The 16,728-nt window shown below is 45.3% G+C and overlaps 1 protein-coding gene across 4 annotated transcripts in view; it reads right to left on the bottom strand.

The window, feature by feature from the left end:
• Nucleotides 1-16,728, bottom strand: part of Dock5 (dedicator of cytokinesis 5) — a 191,603-nt gene that overhangs the window by 104,273 nt on the left and 70,602 nt on the right. For all 4 annotated transcript variants that reach the window (XM_013514062.1, XM_005373711.2, XM_013514069.1 and 1 more), the window contains exons 4-5: nt 13,534-13,589; nt 11,519-11,615 (exon numbers count right to left, since the gene is read on the bottom strand). In XM_013514062.1, the coding sequence (XP_013369516.1) occupies nt 11,519-11,615; nt 13,534-13,589 (153 nt within the window). The remainder of the gene's footprint in view (nt 1-11,518; nt 11,616-13,533; nt 13,590-16,728) is intronic.

The raw sequence follows: 16,728 nt of genomic DNA, 5'->3' as shown, positions 1-16,728 counted from the left end.
AATGCAAGTCAGTTATACTATTAGTGTCTCTTAGTTCATTAATAAGGAAGGTTTATGCTAATATTGATTAGAGAAATTCTTATGCCCATATCTTGTACCCTGAGCAACTACTTTAAAGATAACATGTGATGCATTAACTATTGTTATTCTCTTATTCTGTTAGGAAATTTTGTTTTACCTTTTTTCCATAAGTGAATATAAAACAAAATGCCTAATGTCTATCCCCCCCAAAAAAGACATCATACTACAGCAATACACACATACTCATGTTTATAGCAGCACAACTTGTAATAGCTAAATCTTGGAAGCAGCCTATATGTCCACAAACAGATGGATGGTTATAGCAAATGTACTATTTATACACAATGCAGTACTATTCTGTCATAAAGGATAAACTTGAGTCATTTGCTTAAAAGCCTCCAAGGATTTCCACCGGGCACAACAGATCCCACTGTGAGTTCTTCAAGTTGCCACCCTTGCCCATGCTCCCATCCAGGTTATGTCAACCTTCACTGCAAAATCTGTGCTCTGTGCAAAGCTATGTTCCTTTCTTTCAAATGCTCCAGACCTTCTCAGTATGAAATTTCTTCCACTTGCAACTACTCTGCACCTGATTCCCCCAAACCTATCTCTAGCCCCAGCCTCTTCTCAAGCACACACTGTCCTTTCCAGCAGCTGGCTAATTCTGACCTCGGCCTCCAAGCCGAAGCTCTTCCTTGAGACTCTAACTGGGCTACTTGCACCTGGAATTTACTACTGTCCCCAACTACAGAGCCCTGGGTGACGCTGGCCTGCCTGACTCCTGCCTTAGCGAACACTCCTCTTAGACAAGGAAGACGTCACCTTGGTGTCCATGTAGCTGATACAGGGTAAATGCTCCATAATATACTGAAGGAAAGAACTAACAATGGAGAAATAACTGGAATTTCAGAAATAAGAAATACTGGAAAATAAAAATGCAAACATCATTTTAAAATCTCTATTTCTCCAGAAAACTGTTAGGTCATTTGGACACTGAACTGTTCTTCTGGGTTTCTACTAATATCTTACTGTAATTGAAGTAATTAACCACCAGTGAATCATTTATGCCTCGATCATTTTAAGAGTCAAATGCTTGATGCTAGCTATCACAACCTTGATTCTATTTAAATAACTGCTTCATTTTAAATATATATTTACATATATTTATGCACAAATATATACAGGTATATACATATCTGCATATGTATCAATTTCTATAAGTACATATGTATGCACATATGTATACATTGTATGTGTACACATATACGTGTATTTGTGTGTGTATGTAAAAACAGTCTATAGCATGTGCTGTGTGCTGGAAATAAGGTTTTTGCCTTTGAGGAGCTAATATTTTAGAAAAAGACAGTAATTATAATTATATATATGTTATGCATAGTATATCTACACACACAAGATAATTTCAGGTTATGAGAAGAGCAAAAAAATAGAAAAAAATTGAAAATAAATAAGAAAATAAATAGGGCAATATGATACTTGTATACATAGGGGTAAGAGGTCACTTTAGAGTGATCAATAAAAATGCTTTGCATACCGCTTTTGAAATATATTAAATAAAAACCTGCACAATCTCACTTACTTCATAGATGCTGTGGAACTACTTTTTTCCCATTTACAGGTAAAAGTCACGACACAGTATACAGCCATATACTTCTAAAATTACAAAAACAAATACAGCAGTACGTTACAAAAACAACACATGCACAAACCACACATGCACACTGCTGAGAGCTGCGCAGCACGCCCCCAGAGGTATTCTTCCATGACAATCTAGGGATGCAGGCTCTGGGGTGAAGTACGGACTAGAAACAGGACCGAAGAGACCCAGGGTCCTCCTGAGCAGAGTGCAGGTGAGGGAAGAGCACTGGGCCAAGGAATGGGGTAGCGGCACTGTTGAATGCCTTGCACAGCTGATGTGGTAAAAGTTCATGAGAACGCAAAGAAACAGAGGGAGCCCCATGGATCTGGGGCTTCAAAGTGCTTTAACACTGTAGAGCTGGCCTGGTGGTGCACACTTGTAATCCCAGCACTTGGGAGGCTGAGGCAAGAGGATCGCTGGCAAGTTTAAGGTCAACCTGAGCTAATAAGTTAAAGGCCAGCCTGCACTATACAGTGAGATTCTGTCTCAAAAAACAAAATCAAACCAACAGAGCAAATACAGAAAGCAATGCCTGTTTAAAACTGTGAAGTTACCCCGGCACGGTAACATGTGCCTATAGTTCCAGCTATTCAGGAGGCTGAAGCAGGAGGACCCCAGGTCTGAGACCAGCCTGGGCAACTTAGTGAGAAACTGTCTCAAAATAAATAATAAAAAGGTCAGGCAATGTGGCTCAGTGGTACAGTGCCCCTGGGTCAGTTCCTAGTCCTGTACCAGCACATGAAAAAAACTGCAGAACTACCTACATTTTGTGCTTTTGGCATTTTCTACATTGCTTTTTCTTCATATCCCAATTCTTAGAAAAGCATAAAATGAGGCAAAGATTCCATTTTTAAAAAGCCAAAGTAAAATCCCTGCTTTGTTCGTTCAATCTGCTATAAAACATTTCCATTTCATTATCTTCCAAACTGGGAAAAAAAGTGAAAAACTAAGCCTATAAGGTTTTTGCCTTTAGAAACTATTTGGCATAAAACAGATCATTTCTTTTCTTTCCTGCAATCCATTTGTCCACCCTAGTGTTTTTTAAAAATGGTTTCTAATTTTAATTAAGATCCTGCCTTTCATACTGCAGCAAAGAAAAGGCTCAAGGCTCAGGGAATCCTCCGTGTAAGACAGGCTTTGTCTGGGGCACATGTTCCCAAGTCCTCCGTCTCAATTATATTAGACACGATCCATGGCAATTTAATTATTGCCTGTCCACATCAGCCTTGTTCGCCAAGTTCTTCCCCCAATACGGATGAAGACAGCCATTCTTCTCTGATTCACGGTGCCAAATTAATACTGAATAGACAAGCTGGAACAGACCGGAGGAAGCAATTTCCCCATCCACTTCAAGGAAACGGACTCCACCACCACATTCCCCAGATTGTTCTAAGCAAGGTGGAGGGTCACTGGCCCCTGACCTGCATGGGCTGTGAGGGGACAGCTGAGGACAAAGCCCTGCCCAGTCCAGCAGGCGCAGGGCCCAATTCTCTGACGCTGTTCTCCTGCCGCCCTATGCTAGGGTTTGGATGTGGTGGGTCCCTCAAAGGTCCATGTGCTGGAAGCTTGGGCTCCAATGTGGAGATGTGAGGTGGGGGAGGATCTTTAAGATGGCCCAACAGGAGGTAATCAGGGCACAGGGGTGCTGTCCTGGGAGAGATGAACCCTGGTCTCCTGGAGTGACTTAGTTCTTGCTACAGTGCTTCGTGACAAACAAGCAAGCTGGCTCCTCAACTGCTGTGACTTCTGGTCTCACCCTGATCTCATCCACACATTCCGGTGGTGAAACCATCAGCCGTGTCATGACCCAGCCTAACAGGCCCTCTCCAGAGGCTGAACAGATGGAGCTGTCTAATTTGCAGCCTTCAAAACTGTGAGCAAAATAAACCTCTCTTCTTTATGAATACCCAGCTTCCGGTATTTTGTAACAGCAACAGAAAATGGGTGCTCTGAGATACTGCCTGCTCTATTTTCTAAATACTGCACAGCCCAGGCCTGCCTGTTGCAGCATTCTTTCTTCATTACTGCCAGTCTTTGCTGGTGGACTTTTCTGCACTCCCAGCCACTACTGCATCACTTCACAACACCTCTGACCCTCTCCAAAAGGGTCAGCACAATCCCGGGGTATGGTGGGAACTTGAAAACAAATCTGATGGCTCAAACTTAAAATAACACTCTGGAACTAAAAGAAAATAGTGCTCTGGTTTCTATTAGAGTGAAGACCAGCTACATGAAACAAGAGATCTCAGATATTGCTCTACCACTCAATGAGGACCTTCCTGTGTTCACTCGGGACTTTTCCCCCTTTTCTACTTGAAGACATCTAAGGCCTCACTTTTTTATATTTCTGGTCCAGATGTTTATCATTTTTTTCCTTCTTAGATTTTTGGAGATAAAAGCCAAGTCACAAGGAAAAGCAGTTTTATCTTCATGCTGAAACACTGAGAGGAATGCAGAAGATATTCACGGAGTATTAGAGAAATTTAGGGGCCATGCGGACAATGGCGCTGCTTCACTGCGTACCAGCAAAAGCAGATTCTTTCCTCCACCTTTCCAAGCCCTTTGCTGGGTGCGCCAGCTTTCCACGTGCACCGGATCAATATCAGCTCTGCCCACCAACATTTCCTCTTCCTTGCAGATATTATGATGTAGAGGAAAAAAGTGCTTGAAGGGATATATGGGACTCGGAGTCTGTCTCTAATTCTATCATGAGCTTGCTTTGTGGCTTTGGGCAAAATTATTCCCCCAGGGCTAGCTGATCTGTACAATAAAGGCCCAGGCACGAAGATGGACTCATTCCCAAGTATTACACAACTCAATTATTTCTCCCAAGCAACTTCCTGACCGACTGCGTCTGAGTCAATCACCTCATTCCTCACGCACTCGCAGATGCGGAAATCACTACGTCAGCTTTCCCATGTACACACCTGTACAATCACCCCACGTCTCCTCACACAGCTGTAACTCCCACGGCCCAGACCTGGTGCTTTGGTCCTTCTGTGTCCTTGGGCTGCATAGAGCCCCATGTCCCTACATGCTTCCTACCCTGTCCAGTGCTTCTCTCCGTCACATGAAAGCTTTGTCTGCCTGGAGAAAGTCTGACTTTTTGAAAAGAGATTCAAATGAAAGACCTTGTTGGGCTCCTAAAATGAAAGAAAACCTGAAAGCCAGGCAACCACTTGGAGAAAAAGCAGAATTGCAAAAACCCCCGAAGCACTGCCTGTGGCTCGTCCCTGTCATCTCCACATCCCATCCCCTCTCTCACCAAAGCCTCGGTGCAGGCAGGGCTTACAAGTCACAGATAAAAATGTCCTGACCAGAGGATGAGTTTGCTGCGGGAATTTTCTGTGCTTGGTAATAAATGATCAGCTGCTGATTTCGAGCCATGGGACCAGCTTATTTGTACGTCAGGGCCTGTGCTCTGGCAGCTCCTGGAACCCACCAGTTCATGGAGATGATACTGAATCTGCGTGCAAACGCAGCAACGGGAAGACGGTGCGACTCACAGGGTTTCCTGCCCCCACCCCAGCCCGCCACAGCGCCCTCTGCTCCAGAGTTTTCCACACAGGGCCAGGATTTTATTTTGCTGGCAAATTTTGAACGCAGGGAGGTCAGTGCTTCCTATGAACGATGAGTCAGCAATTAAATTGCATGGATCCCATACTACATATTAGCCGACTTTATAACCAGCCTCCCAAAGCCGGGGGAAATGAAGCTCCTTAGAGGTAGCAGGGAATGACTGAAAACTTAAATTCTACTGAGGAGAGCAACTGAATCAGGACAGGGCTGAAGGGGAACCAGGTTTGATCTGCGTCTCCGCCTCCTTCAGCCCCATGCTGGAAGATGAGGAAATGACCAGAATTAGGGAGGCAAAAGCTCCCTTAAATGACCTCAGGACAAATGTCACCAGGGGACGGAGCTCTTCTAAACTTCTCAAGATGAACCGCTTCTTTCAAAAAGCAGCATGGGAAGGGGACAGTCAGTGCTGTCATTTAGTAATAATGACCTGCAGCTACTGTCCTGGGAATTTGATAGAGTTAATCCCACTGAATTCTCACAGTAAACTTGCAAGGCACAAATTATAGATAATTCCCACTCTAGGAGAGGAAAATAAAACTTGGGAAGTCAAAGGACTTTTCCTGGGTCACTGGATCAGCTGCTAGCTTTCTGAATCCAAGTTCTTTCTTCTTTGGTGTGTTTGTTTTGGTAACTATTACTGGGTCTGTAATTTTTTCTAGATGTAGAAGTATACACTTGGTGAGTGAAGGAGAACTGCAAAACTAGTCAACTTGTCTGGCCCCAGTGCCTGTGGTCCTGGTGCCTCCCTGGGGAGCTCAGTGATAAGATGCTTCCTCCTGATCAGCCACTGTCCCCACATCCCCACCTCGACTGCCCAGCTCCGGCTGCGAACAGCAGTGCAGGCGATGCAAACTAGAAACCACTGTCAGCTGCGCTCTGAGATCTGGAAAGAGCTGTGGCTGCTGAACTTGAACCTAACCCAAGCAGGTTCCTTATCTACGGTGGGAAACTCGGCCTGCCGCTGAGCACTCAAGGCCACTCCGCCTGACTATTCCAGGAGACAAAGACAGTGGCCTTGGATAAGGGTGGCACACAGAGGGGAGCTCAGGGTCCCTGGATGAGAGGGAAGCCACGGGCCAAGGCTGCCCCGGAGGAGGGTGTGCAGAGCAGGGACTACTCCCAGTGGAGACCATATCAAGGATCACAGGCTCCCACCGGCAGAGCCCTGAACGGTCAGTCTGCAGAGCGGTTTCAAAGCCACCATCTCTTCTCATAGTTTCATACTCTGTGGGCTCCCCACGGGAGCTATGCAACACTTTTAAAGGGGGGCAAAATCCAGCAGAGGCTCAGAGATCACAGGTCACTTATTCAAGGCCACAGAGCTAGTGAGCACAGGGTTTACATGGCGAAGCCAGCTTCCTTACTTCTAGGCTAGTGCCTGGCCTCTGCAGCCTGCTCCCTCCTGGAGCATAAGGCCAGCAATCACTAGGGAAGATGATTCAACAGAAGACAGTAGTATCGTGAGCATGGTGGCGCATGCCTGTAATCCCAGCACTTTCCAGGCTGAGGCAGGAGGACTGCAAATAAAGTACAGCCTGGAGCAATTTGATGATTTAGTGAGATCCTGTCTCAAAACTTTAAAAAAAAAATTAAAAAGGGCTAGGGAGATAGCTCAGCAAAAAACACTGAGTTCAGTGCCTAGTACTGAACACACACACACAAACACACACACACAAACACACACACACAAACACACGCATATCATGTTGAGCAAAAGAAGCCACACTTAGGCAAACATCATGTGCTCTTCCTGACCCGTGTAATCTAAAAAAGATAACAAAGAGAGACTATTATTAGACAAGACAAAGGGATGAAAGGGGATAGGGAGTAAGGGCAGGTCATAAGGGGATGGATATGAGCAAAATATACATAATGCAGCCCCCCCAAAGTAAAACTAGGGAGAAGGTAAGGCAAGATGGGGTTGGGGGGTAGAAGTGATAAAAGTATTTATGTGCATGTGTGAATCTACCAAAATGATGCCCAAGAATCTGTACAACCAATAAAAAAGATGAAAAAACCTGATAACCTTGGTTATTCATAACACACACACACACACACACACACACACACACACACACACACACAGTAATAACAGTACCACTACAACATAAAGGAGGGAATGTGAGGAGCTATCATCTCTTCTTTCTACTTTGGACAAAGAGTTCCCCTCTGCTTGGGAACTCCTCTCCCCTCAAAATAGATTTATAATTATTTTACATGACCACTGCATGACTGCTAAAAACAAATCACAGTGCCGCAAATATCTTCTGTCTCTAGAATAATCACCAGTGTCTACACAGCGGGGCTTAATCTAGTTAGTAGACTACCATAAGAGTCTGGATCTGTAATGTAAATTTCCAGTGAATTTAGACTGAAAAGAACAGAACCAGGAAATGCATTTTAGAGAAGTATGTGGTTTTTCAGGCATCATAGGAATTGTGAAAGACACCAAGCAGAGCGCCTGGCCTCAATCTGTGAGAAGAAATAGATGAGAGACAGGATTCAAGGATCAGTGTATGCTAGTAAAAATCTGTATTTATCTTTACATGGACTAAAGGAATTTACAGAATCAGAAAGCAAAACACTAAAAAGTGCATGGGGGAGGGGAACACACGAACTAGGAATCCGGTTTCCTTTTACTGTTTCCCCTGGAAACCTATTTGAGTTTTGCTACTTTTACATGCAACTTTTAGGGAAAGAAGTTCAGGAATTCTGCCCAAGATGAGCTGCCGATGTGTTTGAAATGGACGAGGGAAAAATAATAATAATAACACTTCCATTTAGGTGGATTATTCCTGAACGGATAAACATGGATCAAAAACAGAAGCAAAACTGCTCTGCCCTACCGACGGATTAAGAATCTTCACAATCGGGGCTGGGGATTTAGCTCAGCGGCAAAAGCGCCTGCCTGGCAAGCGCAAGGTCGTGAGTTCGGTTCCCGGTACCGGAGAAAAACAAAACAAAACAAAAAAAACAAAAAAAAAGAATCTTCACAATCTATAGCAGCTACAAGACATTTACAGATGTTCACAAATAACAAAATGATTATTTCATTAGATATCTAAATTAAGGTGCAAAATGTGCTGCCCTGTAAGGAGGGATTGGCCCCTTTCTGGCTCCCTGTCTCTTTTCCTTCCCTTCCTTTTCCTTCCCTCCCTTTCATTTCACTTCCCATTTAACACCCAATTCTGGTACTAAATAGGGAACTCCCACACAAGAAATCCTCAACAACCACTTACCACCCTTGTTAACCTGCTAAGGGATTCAATAGCCCTAATACCCCGGCCCTATTTCTTCTTCCCATTCACTTACTTCCCAATTCTATGCGCAATGACTTGTGCACATGTAGAGGACATGAGTAATAAAATCGAGCACAGTGGCTGTAGTTTAGTAAGAAAAAAGCCTACCTCATTCGTAGTTTCTACTCTTACACGTGACATTTTAAAAAATCTCCTTTCCAAATATAGGCTGAATATCCTTTATTCAAAATACCTGGGACCAGAAGTGTTTCAGAATTTTTCTGGGGGGAGGGTGTGTGATGTTTACCTATAATGAGATGTCTGAGGAATGGGGGCTCAAGTCTAAACACAAAACTCATGTGTGTTTCATATACACTGTGTACACACAGCCCGAAGGTCACTTAATACTGTGCATGAAGCAAAACTTCACATGAGGACAGGTGTAGAATATTCCACTTGTGTCACTTAGGCACTCAAAGGTTTCAGAGTCTGGAACACTTTGGATGTTGGATTTTCAGATAAGGAGTGTCAATGGCTGGGATAGGATATTGGTTGAGTTTGTCCCTCAAGGGTTCATGCACTAGAAGCTGGGTAGGACTCTAACGACCTTCAGCTGTGGCAGAGGCTTTAAAGTGTGGGGTGCAGTGGGAGTCATCGAGGACACTGCTGTAGGAAGGAACTGATACCTAGTCGGTTATCTCACTGGCAAGTTCACTCCCCACACTTTGGCTTCTCGTCTTGCCATGTAAGCTCTCCCGATCACACGAGGTCCCCACACTGTCACACCATGGGGCCGTCACCAGAACCAAGCTAATGCTGGGCCCCATGCTCTTGAACCTCCAGGACTGTGAGCTAAACAAACTCTTTTCTTTATAAGTTACCCAGCTTCCAGTGTTTCCTTACAGTAACAGATAATGGACAGTGCAGGGCTGCTTCACCCGTGCTTATCTAATGCATTTCCTCACTTAACGATTCTCAGAAAGAGGATGTTAGGGAACGAACCGATGCACATGTGCCTCATCCATCAGCCTTGTGATGTCTGCCGCTAAATAATCGATTAACCAAACCGGAGAGTGCTTTCAACTTAAGTGCAAGGTGATCAATGGATGCCACAGGGCTGAGGGCAGTATCTCCATCTTCCTGGAGCTTATGATTCAGGAACTCAGAGTCAGCTCTCCTCAACTACCATAAAGAGATCAAAGATCACCTTCATTACAAGGCAGTGCGCCCCGAGGGTCACATGATGGACTTGGCGGTAAGTGCCCCACAGTCCAGAAGAAAGCATTATGGATTGGGGTGTCTGGAAGGCACATTATGAAGAACAAAGGACCTAAATGAGGTCTTGAAGGGTACACAGGCAAAGACACACCACCGGATGTTCCGGGGTTAGTGACTTCCACCGCTATCACCTGTCAAAGGATAAAACAGCCCTACATAGAAGTAAAATACATGAACCCTTAGAAGTTACACTGGAATGAGCTTCTGATTACTGCTTTTGGTTAGTCAGGGTCTAGAATGGGGTGCTTCTAGTAACTAATTAAGATTAAAAGAAAAAAAGAAAAGAAACTAAAACCAAAGCCATCAACAGATGACCAAACAAAAACCTACATAACACAAAACCACATCAAGGAAAAGCAAATGGCTCCCAAGCCACCAAATCGAGTGTATGTCACTGGACTCATTCACACATCTAACAAGAGAATGAACATTCAGAGCTGGACTCCTGGTCAGCTGTAGAAGCCAATTACAAAGATGAGGCCTGTGTGCTCGTCTACAAGGAAAGAAGCAACGTTAGAAAACAGTCTGTGGAGTCCAATGCTGAAGGAAGAGCACCTGCACTGGAGGTGGAACAGGCATGGTGGCAGCAGATGTGGAGCATCCTTGGGCACTTGCAGAAGAGCGGTTTTTAGTCTGGGAATGGGACAGGGTAGATTTACAGGGCCTTGTCCTGGCCCACTTTTTTTTTCCCCTGAAAATAACACAATCCTACACATTGAGTTCTGGTTCTGGTTCTGGTTCTGGTCCAGGGTTGAGGGGCCACAGCTGGTGATGGCCTTCTGGCTGGCAGAGTCCTGAGGCGGTACAGGGCACCACAGGCGAGAGACAGACTATGCGTATGTGTGTCCCCTCTGGTCTCACTCCTGCTTCTTATGAAGCCACCAGTATTCAATCCTGAAGGCTCCACCCTGATGATCTTATGAAATGCTAATCACCTCTCAAAGCCCCCACCTCTAAACAGCCTAGGTGGGTAACAGTTCTACGTTCTTAATACTCCACCGTGGAGACTGAACTCCAGCATGAGTTTCGGAGGGGAAAAACCATACCCATACTTTAGAAGTTCCCATTGCAAACTTACACGCAACTTGCGACTGTGGTTTATTGCAGGCAGGATGTGTCCGGCCCTGTGTAATCTCCCACTGAGCCACAGTATCACACTGGCACTCTGAGGTCAGGCCAGTGTTGTGAGAAAGAGTACTTGGAACTCTGCCCTGACTGGGGATTAACACTACTCAAGTATCTGAGTCTGTACCATGGCCACGGTCGAGAATGCCAACCTCGGGAAGCTGAGCCCTGAAACAACTGCAGTTTCTACCCACTGATGCACACGGAGACGTAAGAGCAAGTCCTCTGTTCCTTACTGATGCACTAATAATTCCAATTGCACCTATTTACAGATGCATTGTGAGGATTCATAGTTTAGGGCACTCAGGAAGAAGAGGTAAGTGCTCACTGTTTTTACGTCATGACTACTTTCCCAATCATGTTTCTCAGTTGCAAAAAGACTGAATTAGTGACTGTACTCACGTCCCACCATGATTGCACATCAGTGACCCAAAGCTGGGGACTCGCAGGCAGCTGGCTGCCAGCCAGTGTGGTCCAGCCATTGTGTCTTTCTGTGTCCCACTCCATGCAGAGAGCTAATGAGGGGCTGATACCTGACAGAGGGTGGCTCAGCAGTGGCACCACATGCTGAGGGCCCAGAAATTATGCCGTTGCCAGCCCTAAGCCCTGGGAAACTCACCACGTAGAGTTTGCGCCAGATGACGGCCCATTCTCGAAGAGTGCATGTGAGTTCCTGCACCAGCGGGAGTTCACCAGGAATCACTGTCTCGTGCTGCCTGATGAGAAGCAACAGAAGTTCAGTTTGCTGCGGGGCGACTGGAGATGTTATTCTGACTATCACATTCCTGATGCTCAAGGGCAGGAACGGGGCTGCTTTGGCTTGAAATAAAGTTAAATCTGACCATGGGGGTGGGGATGGTGGGCGTAGGGTAGGGGACCTAAACACACCTCAGCAGCTGAGAAAAGAGGAGTTCTTTCGGCCTGCAGCCTGGCTCTACCTCTCCATGTTTCTCTCTGGGAGCCTCACTGACTAAGCCAGGCTGCCTTTAGCAATTCTCAGAGATGAGAGCAAAAAATCCCATGTTATAGCTGGCTCCACCAAGCTGCTGCTTCATTCAGGAGGTGGGTGGACAAGGTCCTGGGGACTGTGACCTCATCCTTGACCCAGTGGCAGGGACTGGGGAGGGGCGCTCTTCTGGAATGGACTGGGTTTTGTTCTCATCTGCTGTTTTACAGGGTAGAAAATGTGCATACACTAAAATCGTTGGTTGTAGCAGATGCAATATTACATTTAGCCATATAAGTCCTCTCTGTGTATTACATTTAGCCATATAAGTCCTCTCTGGTATTTCCTAACTAGCAGGAGAAAGAGAGAGAGCAAGAGCAGGTGAACGAGTGGGCAGAGCTATAGGTCCGCTGGACTAATACATGCAAATACAGGATGCCCAGAGGATCGTGAATTTCGGGGACAAAAGGTAATGACTGAGAATAAATAGGACTCATGAAACATTACTATTTTGCAATTTTATGAAGGGTCAAAAGCTGGTTCCTACAACTATTCTATTTCTCACTTTCAGTAGAACATTTGATAAATTCCATGAGGTCTCCAATGCTTATTATAAATAGACTTTGTATGAGAGGATTCTGCCCAGCTGTAGGCTACTGGAAGCGTTCTGAGCATTGACGGAAGGCTGGGCTAAGCTATGGCATTTGCTTGGTTTGATGTATTAAATGTACTTTTGACTTATGATATTTGCAACTTACAATGGGTTTATTGGGCTATAACCCCATCCCGAGCCAAGCAGCGTCTGTACTTGGTATCTGAATGGCAGGGGATCCCGCATTCCATCCGGCTCCTAATTAGATGGAAAAGGCCTCCCACTCTGCCTTTCTACAACACAGTAACACTTGCAGCTGCCTGGGAATGGCCAGCTGGAAAGACTTCTCCAGGAGGACACGAGACCCAGCTCTTGGTCCTGGCTCTGCCACCAGGGAGTTGAGTGGACCAGAGTAGATCTCCACTTCCCATCTTAAAATGTGAGTGCCAAGCTTAGGACCAAGAATGATCTTTCAGATTTGGGCTGCAAAACTGTAACCCAGTTGTCCATTTCTCCCTAGCCCCATTCTACTCTATCAGCCCTGGGGTTCCAGTCCTACTTCTCCTTATGGCCCCCAATACGCAGTGAAAACCTCAGGGGGCACATGAGGCTCAATGGCTTGGCCGAAGTTCAGCACTGAAAAGCAAGCTGGTGCTTACTCTGCTATTTCACAGAGACCCCAAACAGGGGGCTTCTCAGGACTGAGTATTCCTGTGTGCAATCATACATACACATGGACCCACATGCACATGCACACCGCAGGCACACACATGGACCCATATGCACACCACACACACACACACACACACACACACACACACACACACACTGTGAGGGGGCAATAAATACAAGAGGGAGGCCAAAGCCCTCAAGCTCACTGCTGCTGTCTTTACTCTTCTGCAGAAGGATGCTAGGAAGGATAAAAAGAGCAGACAGAGAGAAGCATTATACTAAGGAGATATTTTTATTCATTTCTCTCTCACAGAAGAGAAGTAACTCAGTGAGAAAAGAGAAATATCAACATGCAGCAGGCACTGTATCATGAAAATCTTACATCTTCATTACTGTTTTGGGGTCTTCCTAGGTGGGAACTTACCCTCGGTCTTCCACAGTGGCCTCTTTCAAATGGATGTATGTTTCAGGAAAAATACCCTACAGAGAGAAGAACGTCTGGTTACATGGCTGTAGAAAACCTCGGGCCCAAATCAAGAGCATGAACAGCAGCAAGTGTGACTGGCAACACCTGGACAACAGAAAATGCTTCCACCAGGTCTGTAGGACATCAGTTATACCAACTGCTCAACACAGGCGTGCTGGGAACGCGGGCGAGGGAGGCGTTTGGGTGCAGAAAGCATAAGGTAAGTGTTTCATAAATGAAGAGGCAGACACGCCCTCGTGAGCTCACAGCCACAGCAACAGGGAACTCCTTCAGATCCAGCATCTCTCAAGATGCTTCCCATCTTGAAAGGACCTCACAGAATGAGGGAGATGTACAGCTACATAGAACTCGGTCGCCCGTAAAAAATGATAATGATTTTCTCAAGTCATTTTTCTTTCAGCACTTTCACCCACAGCACACACATCCCAAATCAATGGTATTTGTTACCTAATTATTTTCCAGCACTTCGCAGTCTCAAATTGTTCCCCCTCCTACGGGGACAAGAAGCAATTCAACATTGGTATGGTGACACTGCTCACAGGGGGATCTAAAGCCCAGGAAGACCTAAGAGAATGACAGGAAAATCCTGGATATGAACTAAAGCACTGAGGATCAGATCCAGCAATAGGAAGAGAGTCACATACATGGGTTTTCTGATCAACCGAAAGCTCCTGCTGTCTCACTGTGTCAAATGCTCCTAAAGCGAGAGAGAAGATGCTATCTGGAGAAAACACTTTGCTTCAGGGTAGCTTACATGCCAGACCAGTCGAGGCAGAAGAACCTGTTTAGGTGCACTTTGGCTCAGATGCTCCTAGCCTCACTTCCAGAAGAGGTTCCATAAACTCGGGGACAGCACATGTCTGAGTGACTGACCACAAGTGTGGGGGGACATCCCACCACCCAGAGGACTGAGGTTCAAGATCTGTGTGCACCATGTGATCCTCAACCCACTCAGAGATGGGAAGCAAGTGAGCATCAACGGGGTGGCTCTGCGTCCCGTTTCATGCGCTGTATTTGTCTGTATGATACTCTCTACTCGCTCTTTTCATCTTCTGCCAATTTCACAGGAAACAGCAAGAACATTTGGGATTAGCACTGTTGATGACAGAGTGGATCCTGCAACTGCTCAAGGCAGAAGCAAAGGGCCCACCTTTTCCAACCAGGAGGACGGAACCCAAAAGAAATCGTATGCTTCTCTTTCTCCTTTAAGGCAGGTGGAGCTGAATGAGTGAGAAAGCTCTTTGTCTATCCCATAATTGCTAAGACCAATAACCCACACATGGACAAGGTGAGCTATAGGTCTTTCATTACAGGTACTGAAAGCAGTGATTCGGTGAAACTGATCAAACAGTTATAAATAAAAATTCAGAGAGGGTGTGTGTATAATCAATTTGGTGCCTGATTTCTGGAGTCCTGAAGCTCCAGATCTCTTTCCAGGATGCAGAAGGAAGTGGGCATGCTCTTTCTGTCTGCGGAGCTGAGGCCAGTGACGTGGTGATTGTCATCGTGGACACTCGGGCTTGGCTGTCCAGAACGCACCTTGAGAATATGATGCTAAGTGCAAAAAGCCAGTCACCAAAAGACCTGAGTGAGGCGCTTGGGGCTGTCCGCTTTACAAACAGAAAGTAGAATGGGGTTGCCAGTGGCTGGCGGGTGGGGGTGAGGGGCCCGTGTGTGATGTCTACTGAGTTTGGGTTGGGGGAGGAGAAGACGTTCAGGAGATGGATGGTGGGGGCTGGGGATTTAGCTCAGCGGCAAAAGCGCCTGCCTGGCAAGCGCAAGGTCGTGAGTTCGGTTCCCGGTACCGGAGAAAAAAAAAAAAAAAAAAAACCAAAAAAAAAAAAAAAGAAAGAAGGAGATGGATGGTGGCGATGGGCACCACAACAGTGGGTAAGATGGCAAACTTGGTGATGTTTTTTACTACAATTTTAAAAAAATTCCAGAACTCTTAAAAAGGGAGGCTTTGGGTAGGGATGAACTGCTTAAATTAGCAGTTATAAGACTAAAGTAAGACTCAACCTTGCTGGGGCAGGGGTGTCACTCATTGGCGGGTGTGTAGTGTGCATGAGCTCCCGAGGTCCATCCCCAGCATCAGAAAAAAAATAAGACTGCGAGTCCAGAGGAATATCCTTGCAGAGATTTCCAAGTCAGGAAGATGAAAAGCCAATTACATTGATTATGATTATTAAGTTGATTATGCTTTCATAACCTGATGACTGGTGCCTCCTAATAAGTGTGAGATAGCAAAGACCGAGGTACTCAGAAATATACACTGATGGTTTTGTGACACCTAAGCCAGTCATAAGCAGGTAATTTATATTTGTGTACAGATGTGGTAATGTCTGCGTGGACAGAACATTCATTTGGTCATTTACCTCCCTGTCGTAGGTGTCACGGTGCTGTGCAGTGCTGGGGGGCACGCATAGTCATTTAACTGCTCTGGTATAAATCTGAGGCTGTAGACATTTCCTGTGCTGCTATAATACACAAAAAGCCACAGCTGATCTCGACCATGTATATCTGATTTACAGCCCCTCTCTCAATTCTGCTTTTCATTCTCAAGAAAACCTACTCACTTGAATAAAAAAAAAAAAAAAACTAATGGTTTTCTAGAAGTTGCCCCTAGCCACACTCCCACAGTCCCGCCAGGATCAATCATCCATTTCTGCAGAGCTCTTGGCTTCTTCCATTTGTAAAGCTGCTAGCTCCTGTTATCACCACCCTAAACAGATAGCTCTGCTTATAAATGACATCAAAAATTCCCACTGAAACAATACCTTTCAAGTAGCTCTTCCCTGGGATAGAGAGAAAGGGACCCACACTAAGGAGAAGATTTCTAATGGGCTGAATCTCTTAATGAAGGGGTGTCACAAGTTGAGTATAATTCATGACAGCTGGTTTTGAATTCCATTCCAATTTTTCTTGAATTGCTCCACAAGAAAAATATATATTTCAACTTAAAAAAAAAATCAACACACCAGTGCATGCTCCTTGTTTGTACCCTCACATCACTGCATTTCAAAGTTGTTCTTTAGTTATCAAGAACAAAGACACGCTCTTCCTGAAATAATTCTTCTAAAGGGTGAGTTGACAGTTTAAACAAGAGTTTTAACAACCCTTTAATGAATATAA

This window comes from Chinchilla lanigera, unplaced genomic scaffold (assembly GCF_000276665.1).
Source record: "Chinchilla lanigera isolate Chin_1 unplaced genomic scaffold, ChiLan1.0 scaffold00002, whole genome shotgun sequence".
In the NCBI taxonomy this organism is placed as follows: Eukaryota; Metazoa; Chordata; class Mammalia; order Rodentia; family Chinchillidae; genus Chinchilla; species Chinchilla lanigera.
Note: the sequence above shows the minus strand (reverse complement) of the source record. Positions and strands in the feature narration are given on the sequence as shown.